General features: G+C 37.7%; 4 protein-coding genes across 5 annotated transcripts; all 4 read right to left on the reverse strand.

The window, feature by feature from the left end:
- Positions 1–1,283: 1,283 nt before the first annotated feature.
- Positions 1,284–8,811, reverse strand: mtdha (metadherin a). Its single transcript, XM_063899101.1, is given in 13 exon segments — positions 1,284–3,836; positions 3,943–4,042; positions 4,139–4,249; positions 4,435–4,562; positions 4,768–4,839; positions 4,938–5,015; positions 5,411–5,465; positions 5,467–5,585; positions 5,794–5,844; positions 6,743–6,910; positions 7,160–7,271; positions 7,457–7,555; positions 8,391–8,811. Coding segments are annotated over 13 exon segments (1,509 nt in total). The 5' UTR covers positions 8,739–8,811; the 3' UTR covers positions 1,284–3,768.
- Positions 8,812–9,473: 662 nt separating this feature from the next.
- On the reverse strand, positions 9,474–14,315 carry rrm2b (ribonucleotide reductase M2 b). Its single transcript, XM_063899673.1, has 9 exons — positions 14,105–14,315; positions 13,080–13,244; positions 12,537–12,653; positions 12,237–12,370; positions 11,499–11,593; positions 11,270–11,403; positions 10,759–10,863; positions 10,437–10,550; positions 9,474–10,203 (listed from the first exon to the last, which is right to left on the reverse strand). Exons 1-9 carry the CDS (start codon positions 14,150–14,152, stop codon positions 10,051–10,053), a joined length of 1,065 nt encoding a protein of 354 aa, XP_063755743.1. The 5' UTR covers positions 14,153–14,315; the 3' UTR covers positions 9,474–10,050.
- A 169-nt stretch (positions 14,316–14,484) lies between these two features.
- On the reverse strand, positions 14,485–17,362 carry LOC134875208 (nuclear transport factor 2-like). Of its 2 annotated transcripts, none has more exons than XM_063899675.1 (5): positions 17,205–17,362; positions 15,792–15,912; positions 15,566–15,637; positions 15,311–15,409; positions 14,485–14,798 (listed from the first exon to the last, which is right to left on the reverse strand). In XM_063899675.1, the coding sequence occupies exons 2-5, from the start codon at positions 15,894–15,896 to the stop codon at positions 14,682–14,684; spliced, it is 393 nt and encodes a 130-aa protein (XP_063755745.1). In that variant the 5' UTR covers positions 15,897–15,912; positions 17,205–17,362; the 3' UTR covers positions 14,485–14,681. The 2 variants fall into 2 exon arrangements, with proteins under 2 accessions (XP_063755745.1, XP_063755746.1); XM_063899676.1 differs by having other exon boundaries at positions 17,163–17,296.
- Positions 17,363–17,998: 636 nt separating this feature from the next.
- bloc1s4 (biogenesis of lysosomal organelles complex-1, subunit 4, cappuccino) lies at positions 17,999–22,087 on the reverse strand. Its single transcript, XM_063898862.1, has 5 exons — positions 21,703–22,087; positions 20,333–20,404; positions 20,125–20,226; positions 19,527–19,655; positions 17,999–18,960 (listed from the first exon to the last, which is right to left on the reverse strand). The coding sequence occupies exons 1-5, from the start codon at positions 22,015–22,017 to the stop codon at positions 18,862–18,864; spliced, it is 717 nt and encodes a 238-aa protein (XP_063754932.1). The 5' UTR covers positions 22,018–22,087; the 3' UTR covers positions 17,999–18,861.
- Between the last annotated feature and the right edge of the window lie 2,179 nt (positions 22,088–24,266).

Below are 24,266 nucleotides of genomic sequence, written 5' to 3' on the forward strand. Positions count from 1 at the left end.
GCCTCTGACATAATGAGCAGAAATACAAAGCCTCCTTTTTTTCTCAGACCTGCTGCAAAACAATCGCATAGCCAGTGTTGGGGTGAACTGATTTGTTACATCGGCTGTTTGATTTCACAACAATATACTAACTTTGTTCAGCATTGTAATATGTGAAGCCTATGGGTTTCAGACACAGTACATTTTGATGAATCTATTTTTTAAATGGCATTAGCGAGTTATTGTTTAGAGCAGGGCTTTGAGCAACTGCAGAACCATCCATTAGAGGGTGGCCTTTAACATTATTAATATATCTGACTGTCACATGAACAAACAAGAAAAAAGGGTACAAAAATCCTCTGGCAGGGAAGAATAATGAGAACAAAATCTGATATCCCCCTAAAGTGAAGGTGAATGGACAGGGACAGTCAGAGTTTTTGGGAGATTAAAAACGGGTAAATCCTAAAAGAGCTGAGATTTAGGAGATGGAGAGGCCGATGAGATGAAGGGGGTCAGGCTTTGTGAGCGTGCCATGCGACTGCCTCACTACATTGACTTGGGCAGCGGTTTGGCCTCACAGGAGGGTCACTTCTACCAGGGTCTGGCTGCTGATACAGATTTTACCATAACATAACAAATCCTCATATTGTATTAATCATAGATTTGGGATTAGTATGACAGAATACATACAAACTAGAGACCGGTGGACAGGAAGAAAAAAACCTTTATATCAGAATGGCTTGCGTGTGGTTTTCTGCTGCATTAAAATGCCCCTTAAGTCATACTTTAAGTTTATCTTGGCATTAAAACATGATTAAAGGTGGCCAGATCATCAGTGCTAATTCAGGACAACATATAAAACGATATAATTAGCCTGAGGAGCTCTGGATGTAACAGTCAAAGTCATCTATAAATATAAACATTTTATCCTCAGGCCCTGTCTTTAATATCATTGTGTTGTGTCACATTAAAACCATAGAGTTGGTTAGTCGGCTTTATGTGGGGCACACACTACACAAGAATCAAACAGCGAAGCTCAGATTTTTTCAATGGTTTTAGATATTATCTTGCCAGATTTTCCTGTTGTGGGAGGTCAGTGTGTGTGCTTTTTAACCCCCCAGATTTAGCTGACTTCAAATAGCAAATCAAACATGGTAAACACTGTGGTTTTGATATCCTGTTTTGTGTGGGGAAAGGTGAAAATGATCATTACATGTTGTGTGTAAATTCCCTCACTTGTTTAACAAATGCTTCAGGTCGTGTCAGTCTTAAAAGACAAAAAAAAAGCATCTCTGACAATGTGATATCAAGCAATTCTCATTTATTTTTACCAAACAAACATAGAAATATCATTTGTATCTCCTTAATAAACAAGCCATTCACATAACAATGTCCTAGAGACAATTATATAAATACATTGATTAAATCCATTTAATCATCAGTAGAAATTAAACACGAAAGGGCGCCTGAAGCCACAGCGACGTATCATTTTGTTCTATCAGTTTCACTAATAACTATGCTGATCAACACCTCGATGCACAAAGGCTCTCTGACCTCCAACAACAGACTCCTGTCAGTGTCTGTAAATTGGATGCCCAAAGAAAAAATGCAACTCGTCTCATTAAAAAAAAAGCTGGTACCAGCAGTTAAAGCAAGAGATCATTCATTTCATATTGTGTACACAAGTACTATTATCAAAGTCATGCAAGATGAAATTAATTTCTGACATCAAAGCTTGCAATAAGTTGAAAACTATATTAAAAAAATGCACGTTCTATACAACTACAGGTTAAGGCAATGGAATTGAATTCCTTTAATATGTGTAATTGTGTTTGTCTTGTTTAAAAACAACTTTGATGTTGAATTAAAGCTGCTCCTTATCATATCTTTGTGTACGTCTTCATTCTTAATTTATGTTAAAAAAAATCCCCATCATAAATCCGGGGGAGTTAGGTTAATCAAAAGGAATTTCATATTTCACTTTCTGCAAAAAGGTAGTAAAAAACAATGTATCGACATAAAAATGAACTCAATATAGCCGTCAGCACAGTGCAATCACAGGACTGGAAAAAGCCCTTACAATCTGTACATATGGCGTGGCTTTTTCTAGCACAAAAAACAGGAAGAAGACATTTTAAAAAAGCAGAAAGGACCATTCAGTCTCTAAAAAATGAACGCACAGTCTAGTCAGAAAAAGACCAACACAAACAAAATGATAAACGTGGACGGACGGTACTCAATATTTTGACTGCTTTATGGGATATTCCCACAACTGCTCTTCTTCAGAATACATTGCCCCCTGGTGGTTCCGATCAGTTACTGTGCTCTCTATGTAACTGTATAACATGAAAGTTATCAAGAGTCCTCGAGGGGATTCTACAATCAGTTTACATGACCCACATTTTTACTTTTATTTGAAGAAACATTCTGAGCTCATCCAAAACTGATGAGTTGTTCAGCCATTTTGTGCTAAAAATTGTCATCACAGTTTCAGGCCTCAGTGTATCTAACCATATTTGGAGACGGTAAGATAGGATGGAACATACTAACACCGCTCTTATGGTCAGTGAAGAGGTGGAGAAGTTTCTAAGGCCGGGAACATTTCTTTACTGCTGTGAAACGACCTGATAACAGCTGCCCTTCTTCTTAAAGGAGCTTTTACAAACTACACAGCCCACAAGAAACAAGTGTTGATACTCAAATGACAGTTTTATGAGATGTTACTCAAAGGATTCACAAACCTATGTCAACACAACACTTGTATGTACTTTGTACGTTGAAAGAGTAATAAGTCACTATAATAATAATAAGAATATCTTCTTTCCATACTGTCTGTATTGTAACACCTTCATAGATTGACTAACAATGTACAAAATGCTTTTTTGCTGTTCAAAATGCTGGCTAGAGTTTTGCCAAAACTAATATGAGGCTTCAGCAGTCAGAGAACACCTTTGTCAGGGCAGTCGTGTGTAGTTTTATGGTCAGGGTTTTGTAGCCCTGACTGTCGGGACGTATCAATCACACCTCAGCATCCAAAACGCGGTAAAACCGAATGTTGTACTAATAAAGAATGATTTGAAAAATACCCATCCATATAGAAATTTAGCTTGAACCATAATCTAGATTAATATTTTTCACAAAACAAAGTGTGGACTTGTGTTTCTGACTTTGTAGCTCTTTAAGTGTCTCACATCGTGGCCAGGACAAAACGGGGGTCTGATCCGAGCAACCCTTAACTTTCTCTCAATATACGTACAGGTATGCAAGTGTTTTAATAAGATGAACAAATCGGAACCCATCCTCACACACATTTCAGTAATTGATACAGGGGCAAACAATTGGAAACAAAACAAAGTGCAATATTCTAGGGAGCAAAAATGTTTGCTTCTATTATAAGTAAAATTTTCACACAACAAAACATTTAAATAAAACCTGTATTTTGTTTCTACTTTTGGGGATAAAACATACACCCTTGGAGGGAATAACACCCTTGATGTCATAAAAAATAATTACATAACCATGTACCTCCACTGCAAGTCCACCTTGCCTGAAACTCCACTCTGGTCGCAGTGTAGCAAATAGTGCAAATTAGTTAAGATTGAAGTCCATAGGACCACGATTCATCACTGTATTTAGCCAAGCATGTGATATTCACTGCTTGTTTCCTCTTTGTATTGGTAATTGACAAACTGTTAATGTAGCTCAGAAAGAAACACTGTACCTTGTAATTATTGCATGTGACACATTTTACAATCATTTGCATATGTTTTATATGGACCTGTGATGACCTCATGTTTCCCGTCTGACCTTTTTCTTCTGGGAGCCCTTCGGAGGCTCCGCAGTCTGCTCAGACTTCTCTGCAAGTAGATTAAAAACAGAAACATTAGCACGTCTTTTTTTAGAACCATATTATTATTGTTTTATTTCATCCCTGTGAGTGACTATAAAGCTGTGCACACTTACTCTGGGAGGAGGATATGCTTGGGTTCTGCTTCTTTGAGGTCAGCACAGGAGGCTCTTGGGGTTTGGGTGCTGTATTGACCAAAGGAACTGTGCTCACCATCTACATTCAAAGAAATGTAATGCAATTAGACAAACTGGAAAGCTGCCGTTTGTACAAGATATTAATCTGACAGCTTTGTGTATTTTTTTTACTTGCCTGAGCCTCAGATGCAGCCTCCTCATCTGATTTCTTCTTCTTTTTCCTGTTCTTCTTGGATTTGGCGGCTCCACCGGCCACATCATCAATGTCCTTCTCATCCTCTGATACCTTCCAAAACAAATACAGACATTTACTGGACAATTACGAACACATGTTATGTTAACAGTCTTGAGTAGAAGAGACATACAAGCATTAAAAAAGCCTCCTCAAAATGTTCTTAAGACAAAGCGATACATGAATCTTTAAAATGTCTAATTATCCATGCGTGTGATTTGGCTGAGTGTCAGTGAAACCTTGTTGGGTGCAGCCAGTTCCTTCAGTGGAGGAGCTGGTGTCGCTACCACAGTTGGCGCCTCAAAGTTTCCCCAGTGCTCTACCGGGGCATTCCAGTCGGAGCTGGGGTCTGCAGCTGCTATCCCATCTAAAAAACAACACAGGATGTCAGTTAAACAAAACAATACCATTTCATAAGTATGTTAGTTTTGAGTAATGGACATTTTCCCCATTTATTACATTTTGAAAGTTTGGACTACACACCATCTCTAAATACTTTTGGAACTTTTACTTTTTATTATCTGCTATATTAGAAGTATGTCCTGCATGAAACGGGATGCTGAAATACTCACTGAATCCAGACCATTCATCATCAACACCAGGGCATCTCGCCCACTGCAGCTCCATTGAGTTTGATATTGAGTCTAAAAATTAGAAGGTGATTAAGCCAGAGATGGAAGTACTAAAAAGAAAAGCATACCAAATGAGTTATTGCTCAAATTAAAACAGTAACAATACCAACCTGTGGTGTTTAGTCCCAACATGGAGAAGTTCACAGTGTTTGGCTCAGTCTTTATACGGCCATCAATGCTACTCCATGCTGCAGGGGAGAACACACCAAGACATTATAATTGAATGGTTGGAATGCTGTTCTGGCAAACAGCAGTTGAGATCAGATTTGGCATCGTCCGACAACTCATTCAAAAAATAAGAAAATAAATATTGATTTAAGAATAATATATTTTTCCTACTGTTTTCTATAATAATGGTAGATGTAGAGAAACATTATACTGTCGTTGAGAATAGCCCAACCCCTCTACAATATAATAATATGTTTTAGCAATGATGGTACAAATCCTTAATGTCACGTCTATGCCCCTTCTGTCCAGCAGAGGGCACAGTCGGACATAGTCTTCAATGATGACTGGAGCACTGTAAATTCTGCATCAATGTTTATTTTTGTAGTGAAAAGGCCTAACCAGGTCGAGGATGTACCTTGTGTCTCCTGTCCCCAGGATTGAGGCTTAGGTGGGGCCCTGTATTGTGTGGCCTGTGCTGGCGGCACTCCACTTAGGTCCATCCACAGCACTCATCTGACGTGGGATCTTAACAGACATGTCAGTCCAACCTCCTCCATTGACTGAAGGCTCCTCTCTGCGGCTGGACGTCACTGAGGACATGGACACAGACTCAGAGACATTCTAAATTCTAACGGCAGTTTCTGTAATTTAGAGCTGAGATTACTGAGTTACCAAACCCAGGAAATCATATTCATGTATATCTCAGCTCATGTAATAAAATCAAATTTTCAAAAAGGAATCAGTTTCATTTTTTACAATCTCAGTTACTTAAGAATAATAGTTTATCTTTGTCTTTACCAGCTCCAGTAGCTGTCTCCCCCTTTCCAGTGGCTTTTGAATGCAGGGAGTCTGTTTGAGAGAAATATGCGTCAGTAATATGCAATATTAATAGATATGAGGGGAATGTTTTAAAACGGTTAAATTCAGGAATATAAACTACATTCCACTTAGACACTCTTACGTTTTTTAGAATATTTCCTGCAGCTTTTAAAGTAACATTTATAGAATAACTGTGAATTTATATTAAAGAATCTAAGGAATAATTCAATCAATTACAAACATTGTATAAACATCCAATCACTATTTTCGCCACAATAATCACTGTGAAGGATAGGTACATATATCACTCCAGTTCTGAAATCTTTACACTGGCTTCCTGTCTGTCAAAGAATTGATTTCAAAGTTCTGCTGCTGGTTTATAAAGCATCGAATGGTCTAGGCCCAAAATACATTTGTGATCTCCTGCTACATTATGAACCATCCAGAACTCTCAGGTGTTCTGGAACGGGTCAACTTTCTGTCCCCAGACTTAGAAATAAACAAGGAGAAGCAGCGTTCAGTTATTATGCTCCAAATATCTGGAACAAACTCCCAGAACCCTTCAGATCTGCTGCAACTCTTACTACTTTTAAATCCAGGCTGAAAACATTTATTTTTGCCGCTGCTTTTAATCGAACTGTTCTTATCTAACATTGCAAGTTAATTTTTATTCTGCATTGTAGCTTTTATTTATGTATTCTATAGCTGTTGTGTTTATTTTATTATCTTTGCTCTTAAATTACTGTTTTTAAATGCCTTTTTATATTGTGTTTATGCTGCACTACTTCTTAATGCTCTTAATGTCTTTCATTTTTGTAAAGCACTTGTCTTGAAAGGTGCTATATAAATAGCCCCTCCTGGAAATTACACCTGGCAATGCCTGTTTAACATTGTATCTTAAATAAATGTTGGTCAAACTGCTATGTACCGTGGTTTGCTCTGTTTTTCTTGGTGTGGGTAGATACTGTAGCCACAATTGCCTCTGCGTTGCTCTTGGGAGCCTCCACCCCTCCTGGGCTACTAGAGTCCCCAGAGCCCATGTCTTTCCTGCGCTGCTGTTTCTTCTCACGGTAACTGACTTTGGTCTCCCATGCACCTGGTTGGATACAAATAAACAAAATTAAAGCGGTTAGGCGACTTACCGTCTGCAAAGCAATGTATTTTAGATGTTGACTGGGTATGAATTTTGGTGGGTTATTTAACCAAGACACCGGCTCCAACAGATAAACTGAATCGTAAATGTAGGCAAATCAAAAAACTGCAGAAGTCAGAATAATGAGAACGACAGGCATTTACTGGGTAAAACAAACAAGTCTTATGAAAAAAGAAAATAAATTAGTCTTACCATCATCAGGTTCCTTAACATCAGTTGTAGACACATGCTGTACTGGTTGCACATTTGTCTTGGTTTTCTTCTTGTTCTTTTTCACCTGCACCGGGGCTTGTACCTCATGCACCTGTTGATGGAAAAAAGAATATAGAGATTGAATTAAAGTATGCGATCCAACAGAAAAATACAAATGTCAATTATGTAGACCGGTTTTTAATTAGGCCATGCCACACTCGTAGATGTCATTCAAACAACAAAACTGTCTCATAAAACTGGCTGTCCTGCCCATCATCGGTTTCTTCTCAAACATACCTTCTCGGTTCTGATACGAGGGGCTTGCTTGGAAACAACCTCGATCACTTTAGCTTCCTGTTGTGCTACAGCCACTGGTTGTCCGTTGGATTGAGTGTTCTGGGGTAATAACAAAGACATCAAATTAAAATGTTGATGATCCATTCAGCAAACACAATCTGAAGTATGTTCACCCATCTTTAATTTGCAGAAGAAACTAACTTTTTAAAATTTTGAAGTACACTTCATAAACATACAATAAAACAATTGCCCATCAACGTTTTGGAAGGAGGAATCCACTAAGACTTCTTAAACTACACAGGATGCATTTACGGTGTTTCACTTTTAAATGACGTGTTACACCTGACCACAACACTTAAGGCTGTAGAATAGCTACCTACGTTCGCAGCTTTAGGAGCAGCAATGTGTAAACCATACCATGTTCACGTTATAAGTCACTATTTTAATGAGACGTGTGAACGCAAGCAGTGTGCTTATAATGGGCAGTGTGTTTTATATTATAATTGATGGCCTACGATAACATTTTAACCAGTTAGCACGAACCGTTAGTTAGCTACAGTGGCTTATCAGTTCGCTATAACCAGCTAGCTAGTTAGCATCATATTCTAAAAGAGATACCATGATTCATTGTATATTTAGCTAACTGGTTTATTTTTGTATTTTGAGAGAAGGACACATGGCGTTCATAGATATCTTGTTGTTGTGTAAACAAAGCTAACGTTGGCTTTAGCTTGTCAGTGATGTATGACAAATCAAAGCTGGCTACCTTAACGTTCATTCAACTTCACTGATAAATGATGAGTAAACATGTAACAAATAGGTTACGCTAACTGGGTGAACACTTGGTTTAGCGTTAATTATGTTAAGAGATATTAATGAATAGACGCACTTGTTCTGATAAACCATGATTCAGCAGCTCCTTATCCCTGCCCACCTTTTCAAGCGTTTTCTTTTTGTTCTTCTTCTTCTGTTCTTCTGGTTTGGCAGTTTTAGCAAAATTGGCCTTGCCTGGCTCTCCGTTGCCTTGGGGGACTGGGGATCCCCGCTTTTTCCCGACCAACAGACCGCTACAGACGGCGGCCCAGGACAGTGAGAGTGTCAGGAACAGACCCACCGCGGCCGTAGATAGGATGACCCAAGTCGGGTACACTTCAGGCTTCAGACCCAAATCTACCCCGAACTGAGCCCGGACATGTTCTTGTCCCCAAGACAGCAGCTCTTTCAAGCGGCTGGAAATCAGTTCGGCTTTTTCCAAAGCAAAACCTCGCAAGTCCACAGCCATCTTTCCAAACCACGAAACGCTAGCGTTAGCTCACTGCTGTCAGCTATCATTACCAACATCCGTATGCTAACGGAGGAGTGGCTATTGTAATCTGACTGATAGAGAAATCACTTTAAAACTACACTACGCAGTAAATGAACAGTGATTTATTGTGATCATGTGAATCTAAACAATATTAACTGGGTTAATTGAGGCCTTCTACCAGAATAAAATATTGTAATCAAACCATGTTTACAACCAGTGGTGTAAAGCAACTACGTAGATTTACTCAAGTGCTGTACTTTGGTAGTTTTGAGGGACTTTTACTTTAGTATTTCAATGTTTGATAGTTTGCACCTGTACCCCACTACCATTAGGGGGTAAAGCGTGTACTGTTACTCCACTAAATTTATTTAATACATTTGAGTTAATTTGCAGATTTGGATTAACATTTTGTTACATTTTAATGCGAATACTTTTTTCCTTTTACTTTTGATTTCAGGACTTTTACTCAAGTACAAGATCTGAGTACTTCTTCCACTTCTGATTAACACTGAATAATTGTGATCATTTGAATCCAAACCATATTGACCAGAGTAATTGAGACATTGGACCAGAACCAAATCATGTAATCAAATTCTGTTTACAACTAATCACCCACATTTGAAACAAAGGGTGTTGAATAAATGTGCCTCTCTGATAGCTTTCTCACACAGATCATTCATCACAAATACATTTTGATAACAAAAACATTACTTCACTTTTACAAAAAACATTTTTATTGTAAAAATAACAACATGTTTTAGCAATCCACCATAAAAGGCCAGATGCCAGAACTGCAGTCTTCATAAAACATATAGTAACAATTAACCAACTTCACATTTCCAATGAGTAACAGAATAATCATTCCTATCACCAAACACATTCATGTTTTGCTGTGGAGTTTACTGCCTTTGGATATAAATAGCAAGCTTTCTATTTCTAAAGATAAAAACCTTTCTTTAACGCTGGCTTGTAATTTTGGAGTGATGTTACAACCTTAGATTTTAATGTTATTTTCATAATTTCTTATCCCCGGTGTTTGTCTATGTGAAGAACTTTGGGCACCGGGTTTGTATGATACTATAGTATATAAATAAATAACGTTGAGTAACCAAACTGTAGGAAAAAATGTGTGAGTGCAGCTTTAACCTTTCAACCATTTATTTGTCCTTTGTAATTCCTTGATAATATTATAACAACACTTTAGGCCAGTTTTAGACAATAAGTTCTTTAACAAAATAAATAAAAAGGTGAAATGTAACAAAAAATGTAACAGAATCTTATTTCCTTTTCAGAAGTCTGCGTCCAGAGTGAATTCACAGCCCGTCATGCTTGACATAACTCCAAATCTCTGATACTCCCCTACTCGTTTCTCAAAGAAGTTGGTTTTTCCCTCCAGTGAAATAGACTCCATGAAGTCAAAAGGATTTTCAGCTTGGTATACCTTAGATTAAGGAGAGAAAAGGTCACTCACATGTTTCACTATTTCAAACTCATCTTGATTTATTTTATCATGTTAGGTTCAAAGGTTTTATTTGACTTCAATCATTTTCATTCCAGGGATCCTATGTTTTAACACAGCTAACAAAAGTATAGAGCGGTTCAATGAGTAATAACCATTTGGCCTTCAGTATGTATATTATATAAAAGTATGTATGTATATTATATAAAAGTTACCTTGGTCAGTCCGAGATCAACTAGAAGCCGGTCGGCCACAAACTCGATGTACTGCCTCATCAGACAACAGTTGATTCCAATGAGGTCCACTGGTAAGGCCTCTGTCAGAAACTCCTGCAACATAAAATATGTTAAAGAAAAGTCTAGATTAAATAAGATTTAGATTCTATATCATTTTAATCAAATTATATCTTGTGTAAAGCAATGGTAATCAATGTAAACAATGCAATCAGTAACAAACAAGCAGAGATGAACTGTATGTTAACACAAATTATAATGTGGGTTCTGGGTTGAGTATATCTCTCCAACATTAGCTGATTACCTGCTCAATGCTAACAGCTTTGGTGATGATGTCCTTCACTCTGTCATCTGATGGCTTCTTCACCAGGTAGCTGTACAGCAGGCAGGCAAAGTTACAGTGCAGACCCTAAAAACACATCCGGATACATGTCAGAGTAGTTGATAAAAAGAGAGAAAACATCCTCCATTGAAGATATAAGTACCATTTCCATATTCAAATATCTCAAAACAACTTTTAAAAATGTTTTGGATCTTATTCCAAATGTTTCTAAAAAATGTGAAACCTAGACCAATCTGTAATTTGAAAAAGGTCGTAATATACTCTTTGCGTGTGTGTCAGCATTGTGGTTGCCTGCACAGCCTAACCATTACGCAAGTGTGTCCAAGATTTGAGTTAAACTTAAGCTTGATCCTGAAAGCCAGGAGTTTATATTTGTAGCCTGAGATCCCTCTCGCCATTTTGTAAACCATTGTATTTTCTTCCAGCTGCCCTTGATCAAACAACAAGTCTTTTGTTTGTAAATTCATCTCACCTCATCCCTGCTAATCAGCTCGTTGGAGTAGGTGAGGCCAGGCATTAGTCCTCTTTTCTTGAGCCAATAGATTGCAGCAAAAGAGCCGGAGAAGAAGATGCCCTCTACTGCCGCAAAGGCCACAATGCGCTCCGCTGAGGACAGAAAGTGTCAAACCTATTAATTACAGATAACAAGAAGCTTCTCTATATATATAAATATGATGTATTTAAAGTTCCATCTTCCTTACCAAATGAGGATTTGCTGTCATTTATCCACTGGAGGGCCCAGTCTGCTTTTCGTCTGACACAAGGTAATGTCTGGACTGCGTTAAATAAGTGGTCCCTGAAACCCACATATTATACAAAATCACTTGCTGTATTCAAACATATAGCCTCAGCATACCAAATACAGTACATATATATAGCATTCAATTACTTGCACTTTTTTCTTGTTTTATTGATGCCACTATTGGAAATGCAATATATGCAATATTTTACACACAATTCTCAACAAATATATCCAAATCAAGTATTAGCCTAAAACTGAAAGTGGAACGCTTGTAAAGTAAACGACTGAATGGAATGCAGCAAAATATGTACTCTGTTCAAAAACTTGTTGTGAAACCCCTGTTGATAAAGAGGCTATGAGATTGTTATCTTCCTAACCTGCAGGTACATCAAAGCTGATGCAGCTGGGAATGCAACAAAGGGGGAGTAGACTCAGCCTGTGATAAACAGGTGCAAATGTAACGGTTGGCTTTGAATTTGTATACAAATTTGTCTCTAAGATGTAGTTACCTATTATTTGTTTAAATGTTAGCTTTGTTTCATTGCACCACAACATGTCTAGCTGTGTAATCTGATTGCTTGCTCATTTCGTACATAACAAAAAAAATGTAGATTTAAATTGCTTCAAATTCACCTTTCACCTTCATGTAAGTTTGTCAGAGTGACTCCCTCAGGATGTGACCATAAAGAAAACTAACCTCTCCTTCAGATCCCTGATGTATGTGTTGATGAGCATGCTGTACATCTCTGAATGAACAGTCTCTATAAGGATCTGGAAGCTGTAGAAGGAGCGTGCTTCAGGGACCTGCACCTCCTGGCAGAACCTCTGCACCTGTTAGACAAAAAAACAAAAACATCTTCTTTTTTTTACCCTGGCACATTATTAGTGGAAAGTAGAATCATGCTCTGAATCCATTAGTGCCAGCTGTTGTTTACCCAGCAAACGTTCCAAAAAAGCACACAATCTTAAAACGTATGCAACATCCAAAATCCCTCACCAGGTTCTCATTGACGATACCATCACTTGCAGCAAAGAAGGCGAGGATATGGGAGATGAAGTGTTTCTCCTCAGGTTTCAAACGGTCCCAGTGTGACAAGTCTTTGGATAGATCAACCTGAACGAAGCAACATCATTAGTAGGCCTACAACTTTCTGTCATAGATGCTCTCTGTCTCTTAATCAGGTTCTCCCATGATAACATGCTTCATTCACGTCTGTCCAGCAATACCAGACTTGGGGGATGACAGTGTTTCTCTTAGTTTTGTTGGTGTGTTGTTGTTATGTAGGGCTTTAACATATACAAAAGTATTTATTTGTGGGAAACCGGAAAAAAGAAACAGAATCTCTTTTTTTATGTAATAATACAGTATTATTTCATTTATATTGAATTAAATTATACTGCACATTCAGGTTTATACAGCATATTGAATTACATGTTCAATTCAAAGTGATGTGACTATACTTTAAAAGAAAATGTTCCCTTTAGCAAGCCATTGATTGAAACACCAATATTTTCTCTGTACAGTAAAACTGAAACTCACCTCCTCCACCGTCCAGAAGGAGGCCTGAGCCTGCTTGTACATCCTCCAGATTTCGGGGTACTGGATGGGGAAGATGACAAACCGTCTGGGGTTGTCCCGGAGCAACGGTTCTTCCTCTTTCTCCGTACCATTTTGACAGTCTGGGTCTTTGTCTTTGAAGCCATTCTAAAAGTACACCAAGGAAACACATTGTCACCTCACAATTGATAAAGTATTGTTTCTGGTTTGTTTTGAATATATTTACATTATATCCTCATCCCTGTCCAACCAAAAAACACATTACAACCACTGTTAACAAACACAAACACACACATCCACCCCTCAAAGACTGTACCGACAATGACTTAAAAATATTTATGGCTATTTTATTTTTTAGCATTTCTTGTTACTTATTACTATATTTCTGAACAGTTATATAAAACATTTTAAACTTTGTACATTTAAATCCTATCGTCTGTCAATTGTGTAAATATGAACATTGACATTTAAACTAATCTTAGTGCCTTCTTATTGCAGTGCATTGTCATTGCAACTACCTCTGCTTTTATTCATTTGTGTCTATTCTATTACTGCATTAAGAAAAATGTCCCACTGATCTTTGTTTGATACCTTTTTATGGTGACAATGAAGATATTCTGATAGATGTTAACATATTGGAAAGTGCGGCTGCGCACTTATAACCACACGTCAATGAAAGGCTTTCAATTAGAGAATAACTTGTCACTTACAGAAATCTTTTTTTCACTTTCTATGAATCGTTTTACCAAAAGGAACTTCATTTTCTCGACGGTCGTTTTATCCCACAACACACTACAAGGTTAGCTAACGTTAGCTTACATCAGCAGAAAAGGCCAGTTAATGACATTTAACATCGTATTTATTCAACCAACAATATTTAAATTGCTGATGCTTGACTTTACAAGGCCTCCATTTATTAGTAAACACTGATAAATGTGTAGGTTGTTCTTGACGTTACGTATCCTCTTGCTAGCTCGCGCTACTAGTTATGTATTGAACATGCTTACCGGTTCTTTAAGTTGGTCAGACTGCCGACTTATATTCAAGAGGTCCATTTCCTGAGAAGACTGTTATTTCACCGTCGTTGTCATTCGGAGAGCTAAACGTGGTGCTTCTACCTATTACTCTGTCTCATAACCTTGTGTGGACGCAGCTGTAGCTTTGTTGTTTAAACCCTTTAAGTGACACACAGAGGGAGTATAGCGCCTCTAGTGTTCATACACAACACATGCTACATTACAAAACCACAAAAATAAAATCCGATAAGGAGTATGAATGGACTTTAATAACTCTGTTGAAATCTTATCACTTTAAATCCAGTACAACTCCTCATAATGCAGTTTTTTCATGACCAAAAATAAGTAAAACAAGAACAAAATAGCCAGTCTTTCAGAATGATAAATTCTTTAATTTGATAGGAATGCAATTTAAAATGAAATGTTTAACACAAATAGCATGCCGACAGATGAAGTGAAAATGTGGAGATATTTTTCACATTTTCCTTTGTGTTTGGAATGAAAGCATGACTATAAAAATGAACTCCGAGCTGGATGTCAAAGTGTGTTAACCAACAAATCCAGATCACTACACCGGTATGTTGTGAATCCCCAACCGGAACACATCATTTGTGCATGCCCATGCACCATTTTGGCACTTCAGCATAAACACTTGATGAAAGGCCATTGGTGGATCATCATCTACCTGTTACAAAAAACAGTTTTGGAAGTATTTGTTAGCACAACGATTAGACTTTTATTTTTTAACCAAAGCAGAAATGTATTATGCATACATCACACAAGCACTTTTCTTTAACCATTCATGAAATATTCAAAGAACATGTTAGTTGTAAATTAAGACAGCTGTTTGGACTATAGCAGCAAAGACAATCAGATGTAGCAGGTCAATCACCAAATGTTATTTATAAACATGCGAAACATATAATTACAAATGAATTATATTTCTCCTTTGGCAAAATACGCATTATATGTCAACTCACAAACTCATAATTTGTTCATCATCAGATCAAAGACAAACAAATCTTTCTCGAAAGAAATGTATATTAAATACCACTATATTTATAGCCTATTTTTTAAACATTATAGAAGGAAAGTGTTTCCACCGCACCTTGCTCCGTTTTAGTCAGGCGCTTGTATACATCTTGCTTTTTTAACATATGCAGACCCAAGATTATTTACAAAAATGTTCCAGCTCACCTGCAACTGTCCAAACACCATGATGAGGATACAACTATCTATCGTGGGTTGGAAGTCTTGTTCTGTGATAATGTGTTTAATACGCTTGAAAGGGAGGTTCTGTAAATGGGGAACATTAGCATTATTAGTAGTGTACAATAACACAAAAGATACTTTGACATCAAGATAACAGACTGGAAACTGGCCTGCTCCTCATCTCTGATACTTGATACTACTTTTTTCACATGTTTGCATACAATGAGAAAGGGCACTTACTGCTAATTTGCCAGAGATGGCTTCTCTCCCATGAAAAGGTGAACCTTCCCACGTCAAACAGGCATCAGGAGACTGAGGAAATTACAAGCACACAATGTTTATTTGACCATGAATCCGGTATCTACAACAGTAACTTCAACTACGAATGTTCAGTGTGTTTAGTTGGTTTATAAGTGTTGATGTTATCAATACACATAATAATTAAATGGAGAATGAACACACTTACATATAGGTTACCCAGTCCTGTCCTGTTGGTATTGTCAAACTGGTTGTAATATTCTTGGACAAAGCCCTCCCCAATCTTTTGCCATATTTCTTTTTCGCAAGCCATCTGTGAAGCTTTGGATCTGTAAAAAAAAGTATTGTAATTAGCAGTCAGTCAAAGCTGCAGTCAAATAAGGGCTGTTTACTGATGACACTTCATAAAGATATTTTCTAACATAGAAATGTTCTGGTCTTTTCAGTTATTTGAACATTACATACAAAAATGTAAAAACACAACCATCATAATCAGGCATGATCACATTTAATAAAAACTGTGTATTCTTTGTTAATACTTTTAACATGTCAAAATGGTACTGTTCCAAGGATTCAACCCTAAATAGAAATGCCAATCACTCAATTAAATACACAATTATAACAACTTGACTCATGATAGAGAAGAGATCAACCTGAGACCTTGGCTCATTTTTAGAGTTACATTTTTCACACCTTTATTCTACGACAGGTTGCCTTAATTTTAACACTGTACTTCATTGAAGATTCAAAGGTTTTAATGTCATATGCACATGAATATGATATATACAATAACCGAATGTAAAATGAAATAGTGTGCAGTAAAATGAAATGAAATAAAGTGTATTACAGTTATTGCTATTTAAATAAATAAACTGTAAAATGTACGACTTAATGTAATAGTTCCAGGACACGTAGGGTAAGAAATTTGGCAAGAGTGATGGTATGTTGACACTGTACTGTAACACTGCAAAAGGATATTTACTCAAAACTATGGGAACATTCTTCCCAGATATGCCATGTCTTGATATTGGGAACACTTTGAAAGTTGTGGTAGAAGGTGATTTGTGAAGGTGGTCTCTCATTGAAATTAATTCATGCCAACCGTATTATTTATCTATGCAGCCGGTTAATTTGGCCACGCATTAACAGCTGGAGAATTTCCTTAACAATGGGTTTTGTGTCAAGTTTTCCCAGTGTTGGATCGATAAAACAGATAAACGGGACAAAACCAACAATTCAAACTTTTAATGCTGAATTGTAGTGTGGAAGTTGCTAGTCATGCAATAAAAGTTGTCAGTTGCTCTGAGTAACGTCTCGACAAAGCCACACAATCTGTAATATTAAATGAGTCCCAAAAAGATTAGAACCAGAATCAGGTCCATCAGAAAGCAGCGGACTAGCATTGGGGTTAGCTACAGAAAGTGTCACCGCCATTCAAAAACGTAAAGTTATAGCTAGTGTTAGCACATAGATCCGACTTTTTCCGGAACCGTTTCATTCAATGCGGTCTCGCTGTTATATTCGTCTTTACAACACCGTGTTACTACAAGTGGGGAAGCTGTTGTTTGGTATCACTAACCTTAAAAACAGTACTTTATCGTGTCCAAAAGTTTAAGCTTACTTTTTCGATAGGCGGGCGAGCCAGCATGGGGATCCAGGCAATAAGGCAATATGGTGGGTTCCCGCTTCCTCAGAGTTATGACAAAATGATGACGTCGCTTACACCTGACCAATAAGAGCTAAGTACTTTGAAATAGTTTTGCCCTGTGTTCAGCCTGTCAGGAACTCTTTCTCCCCGACTGTACCACCTTCAACCATGGATGTTTCAGGAGTACGGTATAGGTAAAATGGTTGGACTCTAGTCCTGTCAATCACATGGATGATGTAAATACTACATTCAGAGCAAATACATTCAGACTCAACCCTAGAAAGGGAGTCAGGAATGTTTCAGGCCAAATGGAGATGTTGTCTGAAAAACTAAATTGAGGGCTCAAAGATGTTGTTAGCTGCTAACAAAAAATATATTATTCAAAGTTTACATTTTAGTTGCTTAAGAATTCTGTTAATTATTTCAAAACAGACACTAGGAATACAAAATAATACTTAAATTGATTATTGTACTTTTAATTGGCAAAACCTAAAGCTGTTGAAGGTATTATAAAGGCGGAGTGCAGTAACTTTAACTAATACTTCCATAAATTTATGGAAACTTAAGGAGATCACCAACTTTCTACCAATAACACATTTGGCGGGACAGTCCAAAAACCTTGAAGCCATATCTTCCTCAGTTCGAATGTGAGAATAGTTACTGCCTTTGGCTGTTGTAGGGTAAAGGGAAAAAAAAAGGGCCATAAAACATAGGGCAAAAACATCTGTGAAATGATTATTTAAAAGAACATAAAAACGAGATCAAACTGTAAATTAAATGTCTTTATTTCAAACTATTTGGCAAACCATTAATCAAAGAATAAACTATAGCTGTAGCCATTGATTGTTGGATGAATAAGGTTTACATCACATCTCTTAGGTACAGTTGTCTCCCAAGGACGAGATTAAAGCTTTCTCCAGTTATTGTTACAAAACTGAATCACATGAACTACGATCTAACAAATCCTAAAGTGTGCTTTATTTTAAAAGGTGCTATGAAAGATTCGGCAAATGTCCCACAGAGCCTTAATCAGGCTATCAATAATGTAAATGTCCTGAAATGGAAGACATTAAATGCTTTAGTAGAGGAGATCAATATTGTGTCGTGGAGAGTGATGAGATATTAGAAATACAGATTAAATCATAACAGCGTGCAGGTCTTTACAAACACAAGTAACAGGAATGTTATTTATAAAAAAGCTGGGTTAATTCTTTATGTAATGCATCGTTAGATCTTTACAGTTCCTCCTATTGTACCTTGGTTACAATGTCCTATTGGCAAGGGGGATTCCTTTGTCCACCTGACTTCAAATCAAATCAAACATCTGACATTGTTTTACACACAAATGGAAAAACAAGTGTGACAGAGATAAGACCCATTTAGGCACTTTTAAAAACATTTTGCTACAGTTCAGTGCTTGTTGCTGCCAGGAAAATGACACCCAAAAAATGCAGAATGTCTTCCCGCACTTGACTTCCAGTGACTTGTTCAGAAAGGCTACTATTGCTTTGTTGAGGCCCCTGCACCAATACATCATTTTGCAATGGATGGCAGTAAAAGTGGTCTCTATAGTCTTCACCCAACAGGCCTCTGAGGTTAGAACCAAGTGTTGTGTTCAATGTTCTCGATGTCACTGCTCTGGCTGTGATGTGAAATAATCATCTGTCCGGAACACGCTGGGGATTTCTTGACGCTGATGTGGTGTTGTTCTTCTGGGGCTGGCCGGTTTCTGTGATTAAATGGACACAGGAATATTGTTACACAATTGCTGTTTGTTGTGTTTGCTTTAGGGCGGTGGTGGCGAAGTCCATAGGGGCTTGGCCTGGGAACTGGAAGGTCACCAGTTCAAGTCCCCGAAAGACCAAGTGCCACCGTGGTGTCCCTGAGCAAGACACTGGTTACCTACACTGCTCCCCGGGCGCCGTACATAATGGCAGCCCACTGCTCCTAACACTAGGATGGGTCAAATGCAGAGACCGCATTTCGTTTTCCCCGGGCGCTGCACGATAGCTGCCCACTGCTCCTAGTACTAGGATGGGTTAAATGCAGAGGACTAATTTCACTGTGTGTGCTCTGCTGTGTGCATGCATGTGACAAATAAAGAGGGTTTATCCTCCAATTCTATCTATCTATTCTATCTTGCTGGACAATGTTCTTAATGTTTATTGGAAAACATCATTGCTTTACACCACACCATTTCCTGCTTTTTCCATAAGAGTTAGTATGTAAACAAACATAACATTTATCGGTACTGAGCATACAAAATTATTACAAAATACATGAAGGCGTTCTCACATTTAAGAAGCCTGGGACACTGCGGAAGATCTTCTTGAAAGCACCGGGTATCGTTCCTAGTTCTCCCTCTGCCTGCACGACCTGATCCTCCATAGCGTTGACATTAGCTCCCACCATCTTTACAAAGGCCTGCAGGCATTCCAGAAGCAAAAACAACATACAATTGAGATCTATGCACACTGTTTGAGACCATTTGAGAAAATTAAACACACAAAAACCATACATGAAGCTAAAAGTTTTGCAAGCCTATGCAGTGTTTTGCTTATTTATGCAGTAATGTATTCCTATGGGTTCCTGGGTGGGTTCTATGCATTTTAACAACTGGAACATTCTGCGCTTATAGACCAGTGTTTTTATTCTGTTATTTAAGAGGGGAAACAACCAGCCAATGAAGATGATCTTGTTTACAATATGTTTCAAAGTCGTTCCTCTTGCAAAGAGGATATTTTGCTTGGTTAATAATGACTAAAACACTGCATACAAATCTTGTTTATTTTATGTTGCATCCAAAGTTTCATGGCCCACTACCAAGAAAACTATGTGTGTTATATTATTTAAGTCTTTTTAACCCTAACCCAAAAAAAAAATGATCACTCACCTCCAACTTATCAATTCTTCTATATATTTGTCTCATTTCATCTGACCTCTGCTGGATTTGAGGTAGGTTTTCATTTACTATCTGGGAGGTATCATTACGAATCTAGAACAAAAACCCAACAGAAAAAGAGAGACAAATATGCATTTTATTCAATGAGAATACAATAGGATACTGTGCATTCATATGTTGTTTCAGTGTCATAGCTTACCATATCCAGCATTCCAACAAACTCATCCACTCTTGTCAGCATTTCTTCCAAGCTCTTGTCCAAGCACAGGATCTAGAGGAAAAAAAATAATAATAATAATAATCTGTAAAAGTGCACAAACTATGTAGAAACAAAGTAACTGAAATGACATCCGATTAATCGATTGCCAGCCTGGGGCTTATGAGACTGTTTCTGTGCACTTTATTATCAACCCCACACACCAGTTAAAGCTGGAATTCAATCAATTGCCCTTAAATTGAGTGAGCATGGACTACAGGGCTGAATCACAGGGCTCTTTGTCTTCCAACAGAGCCAGCTAGCTAGCTCACGCATTTTCAGTTAATGTCAACTACGGGTGACAGCATTTTGGTCAGTCGACCATCATAAGAAAACAGATTGAGTTCCAACAAATATATACAACTGTCTGTAAAAGCTGAAGACTGAGGGACCATCTTGGTGTGGATATTGTTTTGAATTGACTTTCAGTTTAACCTTTATGTCTGTGATAGTAATCTAAATGAGCAGTTTTATTTGAATGTAGGGTCACATGACTTGGACTCAAGCATGTCAGTCTTGAGTAAGGAATTACTAATTACTCGTGACTTTACTTGGTCTTTAGACTTTTCACTTATACAGTAAATCTTTAATTTCCTGACAAAGGACATACACAATCAACATGATCACAGCTAATGTCCTTTTGACAGGAAGGAAAGATTACACCACATATTATCACATTATATAAATGTAAAGACTATTATGTGGTCAACAATTATGCAAGGATACATGCACTAATCAAACAGAAACACAATACCAAGGCAGAAATAACAATGACATAATCTAAATTATTTTTACATTTGAAAGCTTTCTTCAGAACTACAGAAGGCATTAGCCTGTTTGCCCACACGTAGTAGTACCGAACTTCATGGAGTTTAAAGCACAAATGATATATCATTTCCTATAACAATAATTGCTATAATTCTACAGTATTTCCACATTATGCTATTTCTTACACCTCTGCATACAGTACGTTTGTATTTGACTTGGGCTTTACAGTTTTGACTAAGAACTTGACTCGCTACTACATAACCACTACAGCCTGCCATCTGTGGCATGACATACCTCCACATCACAAGGTCTGTTATGGCAGACACGAACCAGTGCCAGCACACCAATCATGTCACTACTTAAGTGTTGCATAGCAACCACGTCAATTAGCAGTTATGGTAGAGTAACTGCTTTGCTCGCTAGTGGATTTGGAGCCAAGTAATAATAATGCAGTATGTGATACAGTACTTCATAAACAAAGAGCTAACGTTAACTTAGCTAGTTACAGTGTTTTAAATAAACTGGCGGCGGCTCTGAGCACAAACCTCTTCTCCAGCTGTCGCCTTGATGTAGGAGGAGTAGCTGAGGGCGGTGTGTCTCAGTTCCTCGTCCTGCTCCGGAGACTGAAGGTCTGGTGTCCCGGGCTCTGCTGCTTCGTTGAGGCTGGGGCTTTGAGAGATAACGTTGGCTGCTGCGCCAAAGCTGGGGCTCTGCGACACGGTGCCGCTGCTGAGGATTTCACTCACCATGGACAGACTGCTCGCACTCTGTGAGACGATGCCGCTGTCTCTGCTGATCTCAGCGCTGGACTCCTCCAAGGGAGACAGCAGGCCCACCCTGTCCACCCGATGATGGTCCATATCGGCCGTCTTTCTGATCTACTGCCGTGTTTTGCCTTGTCAACTGACTGGATCACGTGTGTCGAGCAGCGGACGGTGGCTCGTAAGGGTCAGAACAGTGTTGCGAGTTGCAAACTTCAGCCTTTTACTTTTAGTCCCACTTAAATTATAAACTACAGCTTATTTGTTTCCCTTTATTTGAACAACATTAATTGATTTTGTGATATGCTATGTAAAATTTGCTAGAATCAATATTTTCTGTCCAATTTTACCCCAAAATGTAGGCTATTACATCATCAAAGTGAAGGATAAGATTTTGTTGCATATTAAATATTTTGCTGAAATCGACAAATATAATGTAATGTCTCTATAAGAGCACTACAGTAGCACTGTACTGCACATTAATTCAGTATATGACAAATTGCTTCTACAACTACTAAACAGAATGAATGCTTTAAATATATATATGACGTTACATAGTTTGTCTTTCCTTTTTTTAAGACATTGGGTTGTATCGTCAACAAATTGGATAAAAGCAAAGCCTTATCGGTTGGAGAATGCATGTTCATTGCTCGTTTTGTACATTTCATGTCGTTGCAATGTCGACCAGCAGATGGCAGCCAGAATTATTGCACGGTAATGAACTGATGCAGAAGCATGGCATTGGTTAAGGTTTATTACACATTTCAAAATATTCAAATTGTAAAAGAGTTAATGAGCTCTCAAATAAGTTACTTTGCATTCAGCCATGGATCCCCCCTCAATATTATATATACATTTAGAAATGGCTAGTAAAAATAATTGAATGGGCGGCATAAAAGTTATCTCCTAAAAGTTTTTTGCACATCAAATTTAGAATAACTCTTACTTCAGATGTGCAGTTTTTAATTTAAACTTCAACATTACTTTGTCAGCGTTAATCAGTGTACACTTGAGTCTCGAAATTGCCAGCCTAGTATCTGTGTCCCATGTGAGAAGCATTGTTCTGTCACAAATCAGTGTTAAAACTTTTCACATCAAGGACTTCATTCATGTGATTTTCTTTTGAAAATATAAACATTTATACTTCCTATGCTGGTCACCTGTGATTGAAAGTCAGAGATAGTGATAGTCAAGATTGATTGTGTATCAGGATTTTGGGTTCTACAAAAACACTCCAATCTGCTGCTGATTGGTGGAGCAGACTACAGCCAAAGCAAACAACCAGTCGGGTGTCAATGATCTATTAGCTGTTTGAGCAGTGTGGCATGTAGGGTAAACAAAGCAGACAAACATTCATTAGCAGAGAGGTGAAAGGAGTTTGCTCCTGCTGGAAGGCCTTTGACCTCAGACAAAGCTGGGGTATTTGTTTGTTGAACATACATAGTTGTTGTGTCTGAAATAATAGAGTTAACCTTCAGATATTGCTTCTTCACCATGTGATGTCTAGAGCAAATTATTTTGCATTGAAACTAGACCTGTGTTTCTTACCCAACCTAACAACAGCCTACAACAGGCATGGGTTTTCAAATAAACTTCAAAATGACATAATGGAAAGTAGGTTGCATTGACAATGAAAGAGCTATTCATTGTTTATCATTGAATAGTTTATGAGCAATCAGTCAGGCTTTACCTAGTTTGCTCACTGAGGGGGCATTTGTTCATGAGATTAATGCAGCTACAAAACAGTATGAACACTTCCATTAATACCAGGAAAAAATAAAGTCATAACCCTACAAGTTGGTTATGCATTCTTCGTCTATAGGAGGTGCTGTTGCTGGAAGAAATGGGATGTCAGCCTCTGCCATGATTGTTTACTTTGTTGACTGCCAGCAGTGGTTCTTTTTCTGTGGGAATGAAACTAAAAACTGATGAGTTTTTTTTTGTTTTCAGGATTATACCTGTTTAAGGTGACCTGGAATTATCAAAGGTCATGTGACATTATATTTGTATTTCAACCAAACCTACAAAACTGCACCACAATTAAGTGACCAAGTGATGCAAAGTCGTCTGTTAGAATAACAAGCAACTTTCAACCTTTGGACTCAAGTATTTTTGGCCTTTACTTCTTTTCATTATATAGACATGAGTATTTGCAGTCTTAAAATACTATTATCAAATGGAAATAGTTTTACTGTTGCATCTCCAAAAATAAAACATTATATACATTTGTACTAGTTTGCTGGTAGTGGCTATTCAAGAGAGATTATATATGGAGGAATCAGTGACAATTAAATGACACTATGTAAAGCATGAGAACCATAAATATAACTGTTGAAACAAACATCACA

The sequence above is a fragment of the Eleginops maclovinus genome, chromosome 13, assembly GCF_036324505.1.
Source record: "Eleginops maclovinus isolate JMC-PN-2008 ecotype Puerto Natales chromosome 13, JC_Emac_rtc_rv5, whole genome shotgun sequence".
In the NCBI taxonomy this organism is placed as follows: Eukaryota; Metazoa; Chordata; class Actinopteri; order Perciformes; family Eleginopidae; genus Eleginops; species Eleginops maclovinus.

Bases quoted from the DNA above. Each gene is read 5' to 3' on its own strand.
- rrm2b (XM_063899673.1), bottom strand. From the start codon at position 14,152: ATGGACCTCTTGAATATAAGTCGGCAGTCTGACCAACTTAAAGAACCG. The intron at 12,654-13,079 runs GTGAGTTTCAGT...TGCTTCGTTCAG, and splicing joins CCTTCTGGACGGTGGAGGAG to GTTGATCTATCCAAAGACTT. The intron at 11,594-12,236 runs GTTAGTTTTCTT...TGTGGGTTTCAG, and splicing joins ATCAGGGATCTGAAGGAGAG to GGACCACTTATTTAACGCAG.
- LOC134875208 (XM_063899675.1), bottom strand. From the start codon at position 15,896: ATGGCTTGCGAAAAAGAAATATGGCAAAAGATTGGGGAGGGCTTTGTC. The intron at 15,638-15,791 runs GTAAGTGTGTTC...TAATTTCCTCAG, and splicing joins CAGGACTGGGTAACCTATAT to TCTCCTGATGCCTGTTTGAC. The intron at 15,410-15,565 runs GTAAGTGCCCTT...CCCCATTTACAG, and splicing joins CCATCTCTGGCAAATTAGCA to AACCTCCCTTTCAAGCGTAT.
- bloc1s4 (XM_063898862.1), bottom strand. From the start codon at position 22,017: ATGGACCATCATCGGGTGGACAGGGTGGGCCTGCTGTCTCCCTTGGAG. The intron at 20,405-21,702 runs GTTTGTGCTCAG...TTTTTCCTCTAG, and splicing joins AGGCGACAGCTGGAGAAGAG to ATCCTGTGCTTGGACAAGAG. The intron at 20,227-20,332 runs GTAAGCTATGAC...TTTTTGTTCTAG, and splicing joins TTGTTGGAATGCTGGATATG to ATTCGTAATGATACCTCCCA.